The 15,637-nt window shown below is 35.2% G+C and overlaps 1 protein-coding gene across 3 annotated transcripts in view; it reads left to right on the top strand.

Moving 5' to 3' along the window:
• Window positions 1-15,637, top strand: part of LOC116168786 (leucine-rich repeat-containing G-protein coupled receptor 4-like) — a 125,502-nt gene that overhangs the window by 86,254 nt on the left and 23,611 nt on the right. For all 3 annotated transcript variants that reach the window (XR_004144838.1, XR_004144839.1, XM_031484768.1), the window contains exon 2: window positions 9,473-9,544. Coding sequence is in view for 1 of the 3 variants with exons in the window: in XM_031484768.1 (XP_031340628.1) it covers window positions 9,473-9,544 (72 nt within the window). In the remaining 2 variants the exon portion in view is untranslated. The remainder of the gene's footprint in view (window positions 1-9,472; window positions 9,545-15,637) is intronic.

The raw sequence follows: 15,637 nt of genomic DNA, 5'->3' as shown, positions 1-15,637 counted from the left end.
ATTCGTACTTTTTCGATCAGACTTCTCAATCAAAAGTTATAGACTAGAACCAATTTCGAAAGAAAATTCAAAGGGCTGTAACTTTTGAACTAGTAGCCCAATCTTGGAACTGTTTGAAATTATGGATTCTACAGGCCACATTCTATTAGAAAATTTTTTTTCCGGGTCGATCTGAGACAATTTTTTTTTCGAGGCTCAAAAAAAGGCAGTGTATAACCTTCCTTTTTTACCAAAAATCAGGATACACACATATTGGTTTCGAATATATAAAATTATAAGTTCAAAAATCATGATATATTTGCAACAATAAGGTATAATAATCAATATAATACAGTTTTGTTGTACTTATACTGCCATATTGTATTGGCTCAACCCTCAAAATCTCTGGAACATCACTCATGATTATAAGTGGTATAGAATTCATCTATAAACTTCACCAAAATTGCGAGCCACATACACATACGCACTGAATTGACTGTCGACTGAACCAGTGGCGTAGCTAGGGTTCTCTGGGCCCAGTGCGGATCCAAATTTCTGGGCCCCCAAAGAAATACGAAATATGTGTGATAACCTAATGGGAAACATTTAAACAAAAATAAGCTATATTTGGTTTAGGAAACTGTACAATTTATATCCACTATTTATATTACACACTTCGCAATTTATATCAGATTTTCGCGCTCAATGTTTCGTCCCGCTATCGCGCGCGTAGAAAATTCCAGAGCGCCAAAGGCGACGTCACGTCTGGAGCGTTTCCGTTACAGTATTTCTGCAAACTATCGATCAACCACAGATTTTCAAAAATGTTGCATAATTTTTGTTATCCCGGCCGCGCGGTTACACGGATGAATTATAGGGCCCCTTCATTTCAGGGGCCTGGTGCGGACCGCACCTACCGCACCCCCCTAGCTACGCCACTGGACTGAACAAAAACCGAATACAATATACAATACAGAGCTTTTAATAATTTAATGCAAGTGTGTCAAGGTTTGTTTGATTTAATAATAGCTTCTCGTACTGATTACAATATAATTTTTACTATATGATTTTAACAATCCATTTTTCTCCGTGTAATTAACCTGAAATTGTGTTAAACAATTTAGTATGCGATGAATTTCGATGCTTCCCCTACAAGATAGGGTATTTTATTAAATTCCCTGATGTAAAGGAATACAAAGTTAATATTTAAATTTCCAAAATCCTGACTCTAATGGACAGGAACAGGAGATGTTTACCTAGCGAAGTAAAATGCATTATCTACTTGAATTGATCGAGTGGCAATAGAAGTGTGATCTGATCACTACACGCCCGCATAAACCGTCAAGTGTTCATAATTCAAATAAAGAGGGTTAACGAACTCCCTTATATCTTCTTTGTTCGTCCTTCAAATTCACACAATACCCCTCTGGACCAGAAAACCGTGATTAATAGTTTCTCGATATCGTCAAGACGCTGAACCAAATATTTCTTGTGAACTTAACTTCGACATTATACAAAAATGTGTGATATATCATGTTTTAAAATATTTTATTTATAAATCTTCGAATTTCTCTTGTATATTTGGGGTTATTTCGGGTGATTTATAAAGGACGCGATCGTCCCCCTTTCTATTTGGAGAACACAAATCCGAAGGTGACTATCAGTTAAAAATCGCGTGTTAGTGAGGGGCGAACTTCCGACAAGTTTTAACATTTCTCCATGTCGTCGTTTTCGCAACTCAGCTTTAGGAATGGATTATCCTGTCCGACAAAAATTAGCTTTCTTGTGTTGATCGTCCACATTATAAATCGCCCAGAGTACCTTATTGCAAGTATAACCGCCGCAAATAACGGCGATTTGTTTTCTATTAAAATTTAATAAACTGTCGCTTCTCGTTATTTCTGTGTAGAATGGGGAAAAACGACACAAGTGACATTGTCGTTATTTATGGCATGCTTTACTTGATTTATGAGGCTTGATCAGTATAATTTGTGCTACCTATCATAGGTAACTTCGCGCCTTGATTACTGTAACAAAAATTGTTTGCAAAAAAAGTAACGGAAGCTGCTCGTTGTCTTGTAAGTATATGGAAGATCTCTCTCCGGGGTTGCTAATGAGAGATTTATTGTTGATTGATATAGGTACTTAGTTTTTTAGGCACTATAAGGTTAAAAATCTCCAACATGTATTATTCTAGTTAGGAAGAACTTTCAGTTCTGATCAATATCCAACTGTTTAATACAGCGAAAAAATTCATTTCATTACCCCCGGCGTATTCATTCCTATTCTTGGCTTTTGACGGTCAATTATATCGAAAGGTGAGAAGTTTAAGGACAGATTAACAACCATTTTCTAATACGCAATATTTCGGAAGAAAACTTAGCGTACATTTGATTGGCTTTACATTGCAGTAGGCAGCCAATCAAATGTCAAAATTCTAGTTTAAACTCAGATTTGGCAAATAATGTAGGATTTATTCGCTTTCCTGCAACCGGCCGTTTGTCAATTAAATCGATTGAAATCTTTTCTTTTAATCCTTGAGAGGGTTTAAACTATTAAAATTACATAACTATTGTTTCCTAACAAAAAAATTATTTCCTAACCACATGGCAGAGATATTTCGCAGATTTTGTCAGCAATATCTGGAAAACTAAAAAATATAGGAATGAAAGGTTATAGAAGAAACGTTTATCGTACATGATATACCCCAAAACCCCAAAATTATCATTAATATTGTGCGGTTTGTTGTATCTGTTTTAATTCGACAAATTAGAATCTGTCTAAAATAAAACGTATATAAAAACCGTAATTAAATAAATTAACTAAAAATGCAATCTAAACTTTATCGCACCTGACAACTAGTCACGCACAAATTTTAAAGTTCAGGTCTTAACACGTTATTAAATACCCATAAATATTGGGCTTAATTCTCAATGCTGTCACTGGCAGGCAAAAAATTTGCCGCCAAACCAGTCGAGGTAACTACTATCGAATTCTGAAAGGTTTCGTTACCTAATTGCGCAGATTTCCCATTTGAGATTGACATGTATGCGTGTAGCGATTCCCGCGATTTAAAGTGCTCCGAAAATATTTCGCGGCATTCGTCGGCGTAATTAAAATTACGCAAAAAAAACCGCGAGACGTTTCTGTCTGTTCCGATTAATATATAGCAGAACTCCGCCCGACGCCCGTTTATCCAGTGACTTCCTATTATAAATTACGGCATTACGACCGGAAAAAAAGATTTCGCTTTCCACTTCTTGAACAACCCTTATTCTGGATAATGCAAAAGTGTAATTGTTTTTGACACTTGAAATTTTTTATTTCACAAGTTCACGTATTTAAAAAAACAGAAAATTGGAAAATTCTCACCCAAATTTAAATAATGTAGTGCTATTCGCTGCCGTTGAGTTGTCGATTTCCCAGTCTGTACCTACCAGTTAAGTACTTACCTATACACTTTAATATTTGCATTAATTGCATTAGAAATTACGAAAAAGAGACATTAAACTTTTCATACTTTCTATAGATCACAGCTCAGGTACTTCAAAAATAATACCCAACAGAAGTCGATTGTATGAAATTTATTTTTATTTATTTATTAACAGGATCGAAAAGCCGAAGCTGCTTCGGCTTTTTCGATCCTTAAATAAGGAACTCAACCGTTTACTCAATTTTCATTTTTAATTTTTTAATTCCTACGTCGATTTTATTTAAAAAAGGAAAATAACCGCTTTCAGAAACCAAACCATAAGGGGAGGTTCAGTATAAACTGGTCTTCCACCTAACCCTCGACCTAACCCTTGACAAGCAAATTCTGGGATTTTTTTGTTTCTTCGATGGCTTCTTGCATTTTTTTTTCTAATAGCTTCGGGATGACACCCAAATTTGCGCAAAATTTTCATTTATCGTCGGAAAACGGCAGAACGGCATTTACTTCGTGCACAAGACCTAGATTTTGTAATCTTCTGGTCATACTCCCTTTTTGGTTAAGTTGGTAGAGCGAAATCCGAATTTATTTACCGATTTAATTGGGGAAACCGCAAAATATATTACTTTGATGTACAGGAGCTAAATTTAAATTTTCTGCACTTCTTGCCATACTCTTATTTTGGTCAAGTCGGTAGAGCAGAATCTTCATTTATCATTAATTTTGTCGCGAAAACCACAAAATGCATTACCTTATGTGCTGTTTTCGTTTTGGTCAATTTCGTTAAAATCACTACTGAAATAGGTAGAGATATACTCTCTGTATGAAAAATACGCTAATGTTGACTTTTTAATTTGTTTATCATTACTAGATATTTTTCGTCACAAATGGCCTGAAGCCAATTTCTAGATAATTATTTTCCACGTACTAGTCTGGATTTTTTCGCAAATTTCCGATTTCCTTCACGTTTTAGTTACATCAGCATTCGTATTAATTTTACATTTTATTAATTAAGAACACATCGAATTACTGGAGTGACAATCACACAATCATTTTACTTGGATTGGTGGTGTGCTCTTGACATCTAATTAACTACTACGAGATTTTTTGTATTGTTATTCCGACTTTTTATATCGAACAAATTTATTGCATTATTTCCTATGAATAGACTTGTAAACCAGTCATATAAAGAAGTGATGGTTTAAGTGCAAGGCGCCAAACTTAAAACGAGAATTAATGCTATCATTTATAAAATTGTTTTCTTTTGAAATGTGTTTTCCGGCTTGATATTTATGGCTTAACGACTTCAGCGGAAACTGGTCAAATGGACCTCTAATAATTAACCCACTTTTTCAACTTTATGATAATTCAAGCTGTTACAGTAAGCACTTGCAAATGTGTTCAGTGCTTCGAGGAAAATTGCGGTCTTCTTATCAGAATCGATTGTGGTTTATTTTATGCACGCAACCACCATTCACCACCACCATTTTGAGACGGTATGAGCACACAACTTGAACAGAACAAGATTACTAATGGGAGTATGTGTCGAAATAAAACTTGTACAAAGCTCTTCTCGTATGATACACTGTTCGCTTCAATTTACGAAACAATGCTCTTTCAGAAAATCAATTAAGAATTCCCAGAACAAACCTATGAAAAATTACTAGTTTGTGAACCAATTAAGTGAAACCCCCAAGGTAGATCAATAAGCACGAAGTTTTATTCTCGAAAGCTCCACGAAATTTAAATGCGATACCAATTTTTTGTCTTCGGCCGGAAATTAAGCGCTTGCCACGGAGAACACCTACCGATTTTATTACACGCATAATCTCGACGTGTGAAATTCGAAATTTTTTTAATTAAAATTTCGGCCCGAACCTTTCGGAATTTATGAAATGCCTACAAGGATCCATTTAATAAAGTTAGAAGTAGGTATGACCGCATCGTTTTTGCCGCTAAAGGAGCTCAATTTTGCTTTAATTGTTAATTCGCCCGACAATTGCAAACTGCAGCGACCGTTGCAGTTGCAAACCGCAGATTTCCGGTTATCGCTTATTCTTAATGCCGGCTTCCTTTACAGATGAGAGCGCTTTTGGGGTAATGTCTTAGTTAAACCAAATTAAAAAGGGCAAAATTTTAAACCATAGTTTCGCAAATTGATGCTATTTGCATAATATCTACTTACTTATAATTACTATTGGCGTCGCTTCGCGCGAAGTTAAAAAGGAACCGCTCAACCTTTATTTATGTAAATGCGAAACACAACAGCGTTGAATTGAAATTATTTTCAGAAATTCCCGACATAACACTTGCAAAAATGGCGCTGTATCATATTTAGGGAAGAACAAGAAATGAGATAACTTAATTTTTTGTCCCTTTTGTGGCGACGCGACGTCCAAAACAGCTGTTGTCAAAAAAAGTGTCGCATTTAAATTTAGTTCTGATGGGATCATAGGGTATTTGTGTTTCGCGCTGGTAGCAAAGGGTTAATTAAGGGGACTGTATGCAAGGAAATCTTTCTTGTGTCTTTTCTAATGAGGAAATTGAAGAGAGCTATACGCAAACAATCTAGGTATTTATTAATTATGTACAAACGTTCCTTAGGGCAACAATCTTGGAACCATATTTCTTGGAAGCGAAATTACCGGGGTGTTTTTTGTTACGGAAATAGACTGAAGCTGTAGAGTGAGTACACGTCAGATATTCCTAGGAGGTTTCTAATTTTCCGGAATCGACTTGAATTTTCTTTCGCACAAGTACCTGAGTTCTGAGGGTATATGTGGCAGGGGAGAATTCTTCCCAAGGCGAATTTTCCAGAGGCGAATATACCTGAGGCAAATTTACCTGAGAGCCATCAGTTTTCTTGGGCACAAACTTCCGGAAATCAATTTATTGGGACGATTTTTGTTACAAAATAGTAACGTAGCGAAGGAATTCCTTGGAATCGACCTTTTTGAACATGATTTTCCGGTAGATCTTGTTTCTGGAAGAAAAATTTTGTTTGGCAGGGAGCTATGTTGAGGGGAAATATTCTGAGGTGAATCTACCGGGGAGAAATTGAAATAGAAGACAGACAGCTGCGGCCTTTAGCAATTACCTATTATGCTGCATTTAGATTTCCGAAATCTACCAAAATAAGTTCAGAAGAACTCTTACATTCCTGATATTGACCAACCCCATTTTTTCATAGTTCAGAAGAATTCAAAATTTTATTTAAGAACAAAAAAGGATCAATTTTTCCTTGCATTTGCGTAATAAGTTTAAGATAAAAAACATTGTTCCTTTTATGGAGATCTTATTACAGTTGACTGTTGAGTAAGTCGCTTTAATTGATTACGGCAAATCCAAGTTGATCAAAAATTGTATCTCGTTAACGAATTGCTTTGCGTTTAATTTATTAGTTAATTAGTGTACACAAATGTCCATTAGTCGAAATTGTGTCATGCATTTTTTATTCAGAAATTGTTCATTAAGATTTTAATTGACAGAATGAAATTACGTTTATTAAGCGATATAGGTGCTTTATCGTTGGAATCTATTGTGACAATCGATTGGTCGTAAATCTCTGACAATCTTAGTTAGGTAGTTAACTGCTATATTATATTCTTTATGTCTATCTGGAATCTAAATTTGAAATGTAACGAATAGCAAAAGGCATTTACTGAATGGTGGAATGCAGGTCACTCAATTCAGGGAATGGGCTCAGACATAGCATGAAATTGCTGGTTTTCCCTACTCGAACTATTTTCAAATGGGGAGTATAGAATCGAATTCATGGGATAGCCCTCTCACACCTTCAAGGCTCTATTCTTTTACTACGCCATGGCGTAATAAGGAACTTCTTTTAATAGAGGATTTTAACAAATTTATTTCTCTCTTGTGGTAGCGGATGTTAAAAATGATCAGATTTTATCCTTATTCATTATGTAAGTAATTAATCAATTTTGACATTTTTGTCATTGGTCGGTTTATCAAAAATATCTGGGGTTTTTACTACACGTAAAAATGTAGCATATAAATACTCTTAAATTAGTTTGTGTTAGACTGTTGAGTGTAACACAGCGTTTTAGATTAAAGCTTAATCACCCGTAGCAATTAAAGGTAAATTAACTAAAATTGTTGAATGAGACCTATTTTCTATAAATTTATGTTGAATTTTGTATTCGTATGGTAAATTTTCCATACAAATAACGGGTGAGTTAATAGAGTAAGGCAACAGGCGGATTTGTTATACTTTTTTAAAGATACTATTAAACGAAAACGAAAAGTTGGAAGAAACATAAATGAGTATACTTTTCGTGTAATGCGTCGTAGACTCCGATATGAATGCAAAAATTCGAATTAATGATTAAAATATAGATACCGTTGGTGAGGTCTTCAGTCTCGAATTTCTTCACGAAATTTTGGTATTATTAAAGTTTTTAAGAGTAGTAGCTTCTGAGAACCTTTAACAACTGCGTCATTAAGAGCCATCAATAATTTTTAACTCTTCAAAAAGGGCCCCAACAGCCTCCGCGAACTCCTTATCGCAAGACCGGAGATAAACTCAAACAAACACTACGTAATTAATTCCAGAATCCCTAATTTTTTTAACGTAATTGCACTGAACAATAAAACAATCAGAATATAAGGCGATTAATTAATTAAACATCTAATAATTCCTTTTACGAAACAAAAATGACTTCAAATTCAAATTATATGATCCAGATTGTGTTCAATCTGAATTAGCGACCACATTTAACCTTAAAATGTGGAGATTTACATTATACAGTGTGATACTGTAAGTGCTGATGCCAATAAAGACGTCTGCATGACGTAGTTTACATAACAAGATTTCTAACATTCTTCTTGAGATACCCAGGTGTCCTAAATACCTCATTCTCTCACTCTCACTCATCTGAATCCTTCTACAGCCTAAAGTCTTCCATTTTCTTCAAGCATTCAAATCTGTCAAAATGTTTTTGAGAACGATCCTTTAGAGAGTTAAACATTGTGTTTAAAACATCCCGGAATCTGGAGGGGTAATATTACGGAGGCGAATCTTCCGGGGTAGCATTTATCTGTGAGCGTGTTTTCTTCGGGGCTAATACTACGGGACCGCCTTTACCGGAAGGAATTTTCCCATAGTGCATTAATCAGACTGTCGATTGTGGGAAAATTCGCCCAGGAAAATGTTTTCCGGTAAAGGTGTTCCCGGAATATTAGCCCCTAATCGTATCGTATCGTATGGGTGGTACTCCCTAGGTACAGACGTTTTTCGGTCGCATCAACAGCCGCCTGTGTGACTTAACGACAGTCGTGATATGACTGCCGGGACCGCCAGCTTTACATGCCCCTAATAAAACACGCACACAGCGATAAACTCGACCCCGAAAGACTCCTCTCCGAAACCGTTCTTGAGTTTTCAAGCCATCGATTTTAGTAAAATCAATCCACGGAGTGTTTTCCCCCTTTCCAATTTCAATTTTCAGAAATGTTACGTACGAATAATGATCAGAAAAAACATGAATTTCTCCTAAGCAGATATTGCCAAAATCGCTGTTGATTCTGTGAATTGATGTGAAAAAGAGAGCACTGTTATACCCATTCAGCGATAATTTGGTCCTTGACATTTAAAACAAAAGCCAAATGAGCGTTTCACTACCTCATTTTCCAATTACATTATCTTCAGAAGTGTTTGCTCATTAAATTGTCACCGGAAAACCGTTGCCTAAAAGCAATAGGATTTTGACAATTTTCGTTCATTAACAATATTTTCCTCTTCCAATTATTTTGGGCAATAGCTTATACACAATTTAATTTTCACTCAAGGTGTCTCTAGAAAAGCTTTTAATAATAAATGTGGTGGTGCAAAGTCGAAAATGCGATGACGCACCATATAACTTTAATTATTTCATGGATAATGGAGTCACTCAACTTTCGCCTTTGGTAATAATAATTTAGTGCGTTTGTCTGGAAGAAACTCAATTGAGGGCTTGTAAATACGTATTTATCACAACCTTATAATGCAACTGCAGCGGTGAACCTTCGCAATTTTCAACTAAATCGTCTCTTTGTTTTCAGAGATCTCACAAGTAACAACATAACGAAGTTGACGGAAGACGATTTGCAGCAATTCACTCTACTTGAAGAATTGTAAGTATTCTTATTTCAGTAAGTGCCCTTTTGAAAAAGTGAAATGAAGTTTACGGTATGAGAATATGTGTGCGCGCGATATTGAGAACAATCACCCCGAGCAGGTCCATTTCGTTTGGGACATATAGCGCAGACACATTACTAAGAATGCACCGTTTATGAGCTCTGTTCCTGTCACTAAGAATCGATTCGATCGGTTTGATTTAAAATATAGCTCCTCTATCCTTTCGCTTTCAATACCTTCTATTTAAACTTGCTGTTTTCCAGAATTTTATGTGAACGACAGAAACTGCACATTCGTTTTAACTTACGACGTACCTTTTCGAATTATTATCGTCGAATCGAGGTTTTCCACTTGCGCTTTTTTTTTAGAAACCGTAAAGAAATCTGCATTCTTTATGGAGAGCATTTGCTTGTGACAGTTTTCGCGCCATTACTCTTTGATAAGGCATCACTTTCGATAGTATGAACATGACCCACTTAAGTGAAATTTAAGTGAACGCATTATTGTGGCATAAAAGGAAATTTGGTTGTTATAGTTATTTGAAAATTGCAAATCCGATGTAGAAAATGCCTTCATGATTACGGCTAATATTCTTCTATGGTTAAAATTTGAACTTTGTTAAATTACTTTCAGATGCTTCTAGGAATTGCGGCAGGCTTTTTGAATATAAGGCTCGCTTAAAATAAAATTTTGGCTTTCTAAGCGAACTCGAAATTTTTTTAGCAAAATAACTAACCAACGGCTAGCTCTATATGATATATTTTTTTTAGTATTAGATTCTAACACCGCCAATAAAAAAACGGCTCAAAAATCAAAAATTAATTTGTACAGGAAGACATTGAAAATGGAACAATACCTTTCGTAAAACACTGTTTCCTGAAGCCGATGGTTTATAAAGTTTTATAAATTGCTATGTTTTGTCTTCTCTCTTCTTTAGTATCGCCCTCATCAAGTTCTCACCTCTTCCTCCCTCTTTCAGCACCTCCGTCCGGCTTCTCTTTGTCCTTTCCACCTCCTTGGAATTCCATAACATGTGTTCTTTGTTCTTTTCGGACGAGTGTATATGCATTGCTTCAATGCATTAACACAAATAAATTACTATTACTATTACTAAATTTTCTTCCTCTCAGCATATTCTATATCTTCTTTCTTCTGATTGTCTCCATTTCTCTTTCTCTCTCTCTTCATTTTCATATCTGAATCTCGCCATTATTTTAATTTTTTTTATTCCCTTCCATAAGTATCCCTTATAAAACTACTACTTCCTTGTATGCTTTCTAGACCCCTTTTTATCAGCTTATTCCATCTTTTCTCCTACTCCGTCCGTCTCCATTTCTTTCATAATATGTTCCTCTTGGTTCTTCACACATTCCTTTTACGTTCATCCTCGTTCTCAAGGATTCTTTTACCAATTCGCTTTCATTTTCACTCCTTTCCTCGAACCTGCGCGCTCTACGTCCCGAAGATATCCTTACCTTCTCCGTACATGAGCATCCCTCTGACCATTGCACCGAAAAGGTACTTTTTTTCTTGTCTTGAAATTGAAACCCCTTTGTCCTATTCCCCACACCAATCTCTCGCCACCGTCCTTTCCTTAGTTTTCCAATTTGAGAATTTGCCCCATGATGTCTTTGCATTTGGTACCTTAAATATTTAATTTCTTTTACCTCCTCTATTCTCTCATTCTTCAAGCTTCATCTCATCTCCCTTTTCCTTCCATCCCCCTTCCTAAATCTCATCATCTTGTCTACATTTAATTCCATTCCTTTCCCAATACTTCTCCATTCTTCGCATTCATTTGTTCTACCTCTGTTGCCAAACTGCGTCGTTCGCGTTTTCATGGACGATATCTTTCTTCTTCCCACTATGATCCCTTCACCTTGGCCCTGTCTTATTACTTTTTCCATGTGTCGCGGGCACAATCGCGATACTGAAATAAATAAGCTGTCACTTCCTGTGCATCGATATGAACGCATACGACCTTTTACCTTTGCGCGGAATATTGCAAAAAGAACCTCAAAAGAAGGTCTAATTTTGGGTTCATACCCATCTTCCTTTCATTCTTCGGATAAACCCACTCCTTTCCATACCTTGTTTACTAGATTCCTCATCCTTGACCCTATATGTGGCGAAAATCGAAGCCTCATTTCCTATCTCGTCTCTCCCTATCGCTTTCCCTTTTTATAGTATTTTTAATTGCTGATCCTACCTCTTCAATAGTCTCATCTCTCTCTTGCTTTTCTTGTAGTAATGTTGTTTCCAATTCTCTAATTGTATTTCTTTCCCAGTTGTTGTATGTTTTTTTAGAAAATTAAATTTTCCGTCCGTCCGTGCAATAACTCTTTTTTTAAAATGGAAGATCGTGTTGAAATTTGGTATACGGGTACTTTGGACATTAAGGACGGACGCTACTGATTTTCAGGAAAGTGGCTCAACAGGAACAAAAATTATTAATTTTTGTCTTAACATTCAATAATACAAAACTAATGCTTTTTGCTTTTAACAACATCCATCACATCACCTAAAGCTGTAAAGGCTTCTTGAAATGGAATATTTTTTTTCAACAAGGTTAGTGGTCTTTTTTTTCCCTTATTAAAGAAAGAAGGATTAAATTAAATTAGAATGTAATATAAAAAGTCCATCGATTAAGTATACATCCGTATAAGGTGGCGGATTATGGCTAATTTTGGCTTCCAGATTAGCAAGAACTGACTTATCAGTCTTACAGATTCCACCGTAAAGAAAGAGAAACAGAAGTAATTGGATATGATAACGTTTTAACAATATCGATTTTGTGGTCCGTAGAAATCCCAAGCATACGTCCAAACAAATTTTGTTGCATTTTAATCTTTTCCGCCTAATTTAACTTTTTTTTTCTTTTTTCTATGAGGCTAGTAAAATATGGATAGGTGTTTTTTTAATACTTTTTTTTCCACCCGACTGCTATCAGCGGAACATTCATCTATAAATTTTTCTCTTTGACCATTGCCAATTTGTTCAACATTGAAAAGAAAATTTTCAACTTCTAGTGTAGCAGCTTTTCCAGGCGCAATATTAAACAATTTATTTGCAGACAAGTTCGTAATAAATGTACAGTACAACCTCGTTAATCCGAATAGATTCGGACCACCGACCTTTCGGATTATCAAATTTTCGGATTATCGCGAAACTAGTGAAAATAATAAATTTGGGCACAAGCATTAAGAAATAAAAATTATTCTTTTCAACGTCTTCAGGGGTGTCATCGTTGTTACGAGGAACGAAATTATTTCGGACTATCGCGATTTCGGACTAGCGTGTATTCGGATTATCGAGGTTGTACTGTATAACAAGTAATAACAAATTTTGCCAGTTGGTCGCAGTTTTTTTAACATTGGACAACTGTCATTCTGCAGAATGTCTTGGTTTTTTTCCGATCCCTAACTCCTCTAAAACATGAGTGATAATTGTAGAGGGAATGTCATGACTCCTTGCCCAACGTTGACGAGCAGATATTGAGTCTGTCAAATGAACTATTCCTGTCAGTTTTCTTGCAGCATCTGCATTTATCGTTTGCTCCAAGGCTAAATCAATTGGCTGTCTCGAAATGGTTTATTTTATACCAAAAAATCAGTTTGCAAAATCTTGCTCTAATCCTATCTAATGACGAAGATGATCCTGATGGGACTTACAGTAAATTGTATCGAACAATATATATTTTTTTAAAAGCAAAAAGCATTAGTTTTGTATTATTGAATGTTAAGAAAAAAATTAATAATTTTTGTTCCTGTTGAGCCACTTTCCTGAAAATCAGTAGCGTCCGTCCTTAATGTCCAAAGTACCTGTATATCAAATTTCAACACGATCTGCCACTTTAAAAAAAGAGTTATAGCACGGACAGACGACAATACAAAACTATAAAGGATCTGAGGCTAGATCTGAGGATGCTTAATAATAGTAGGTAATAGTAAATTCAAGAACATGCTGATTAAACTGACAGAATAGTAGGTAAGTACTTACTTACTGTACACATGTATACGTATGCTCGAGCGGTACTTTATCTGTCTGCCAGATTGTTATAACCGATGAAAATGTCTGCCATGATAAATGTAAGCTAGATATACTGTTATTATATTATATTATATTATATTTAAATTTCAGATTTACTGAAATATTTATGTGAAATATTTTTAAAATTAATTTTTTTTTTCAATTTTGAGAAGCGTCTGCCGGGACTTCACAACCGCCATAACTATCTGCCAACGTGATTTTCCAATAAAAGAAATGATATAATTTAAAATATGTCAATGGCAGCTTTACTGAAATACTTTCGAATATGGTGTAATTTTTATAGCTGTTTCACTCGAGCGCCTCTCAACCTACCTCGATCTGGCTAAGCTAGTCCCCCACTCATGAACACTAAGTATAAGCATTGAATAAAAACACTATTTTATTCAATGGTATAAGAGAGTCTTTGGACAAAATTGAGGGTTTACTGAAATATGTTGGGTCTGCTTTTCACTGGCTCTTAGACTATTATTATCAATCATAATAATCTAAATGATTGTCATAGATTTTGTAAAATGCCGTATTTTAATATGCAACAACCCCGAAACATTTGGAATCCATATTCGTTGTAAAGATTGTTAAGATATTTATCTTGTCCTCAAAAATGAACTTATTGCATTGTGAAAAGAAGCTCCTCCGGCATGTCTTCAATATACTTTTAACTGAAAGCTTCTAAAAGAATAAAATTTTTAGAATTGTGCGATCTTATAATGCGACATTTTTCACTAGTTACCTAATATTTTCATTTCCTAACCATAAGTTTGTAAGTCAAAAGGAAATGTCCGAATTGATGTGTGAAACTGAAATGTGGTTTTTGGTGCACAATTTATGCAGGTCAGATGTTATATAGACGAAGCAATAAATTGTTATTAATCACATAATGGCTAACAAGAAGCGGAGGTTTTTAAAGCTAATGCTCTTCAGTAAGAAATACAATTACAACTTGAAAGTCCTAAATACTCGGAACTTGGACTTATCTGAAATTGCATTTTAGATTTAAAAGCCACTACAAATCGCATTACTTATAGACTTAAAGGGTAAACAATTTAAAGCGTATTCGAAACTGTGAGTGTAACAGTTTTATTTTGATTTTTATTACTTTTTTGTCAATTCATAAGGACATCAAATAGTTATATTGCAGTGGATTTCGCCGTTTATTTGCCGTCCCCGTCCTTTGTCGTCTCCTGTATTTTATATGTATCTATCAGTTATTGAGTGAGGACGTTGGCGCCGCCAATAACCGTATCTAAACACATTCGCCACATCTTTGCTTTTCCAGGAGTTTGACAAAATTCGGTAAACTTTAGTTGCCGCTAGAAAAAGCAAAAATGGTTTTATTGCATAACTTCGAGCTACTTTTTGGATTTTATTGTTTTAATTTGGTTTATATCGTTGTTGGCGCTACAACGATTTTTTTATCTTTACGGGTTTAGTTTAAAATTTCTTCACAATTAATTGTGGAAACTAAAGCTAAGCGTAACTATTTGTTCTGTTATTTGTTTATGCAGATTTGGAAATCCCTTCACAATTCATCCCTAGTAGCGGTTGAAAACCTCTTATCGCTATTAGGATACTCTAAATAAATAGACAAGTTATATATTTACTCAAGAAATCTTCAATGTAACCGCTGCATATTTGGCGAACCTTATGATGGGTGAAAGCGAAAATTGTACTATGTGAAAACTTTCCGGTCTTAACTTCCAAATATCGGAGTATGCTTATTAACGTCTCTCGAGATCGTTTATAATTTTGTATTGCTGTCTGTCTGTCTGTCCGTGTGCACGATAACTTTGTTTAAAAACGTCCGATCGCTTTGAAAATTGGTACATTTATGTTCTTAAAGATAGGTAAGAAAGGTGGTCGCTATTGCTCAACTATGTAGTTGCAAAAATTATCGAAGCGTGAAGATCTGGATTATCGTTCGGTATTGTTGTATCGGATTTTTTTCGAAAAAAATTGTTTTTTCCGTTCTCCTAATCTCATTTAACATCATTTTTCCAATGGCGAGTAGGTTCTATAGAAAAACAGTGAATTATTCTAAG

The sequence above is a fragment of the Photinus pyralis genome, unplaced genomic scaffold, assembly GCF_008802855.1.
Source record: "Photinus pyralis isolate 1611_PpyrPB1 unplaced genomic scaffold, Ppyr1.3 Ppyr1.4_LG4, whole genome shotgun sequence".
Lineage (NCBI taxonomy): Eukaryota > Metazoa > Arthropoda > Insecta > Coleoptera > Lampyridae > Photinus > Photinus pyralis.
The sequence above is the reverse complement of the archived record's forward strand: the minus strand, read 5'-3'. Positions and strand labels throughout refer to the sequence as shown.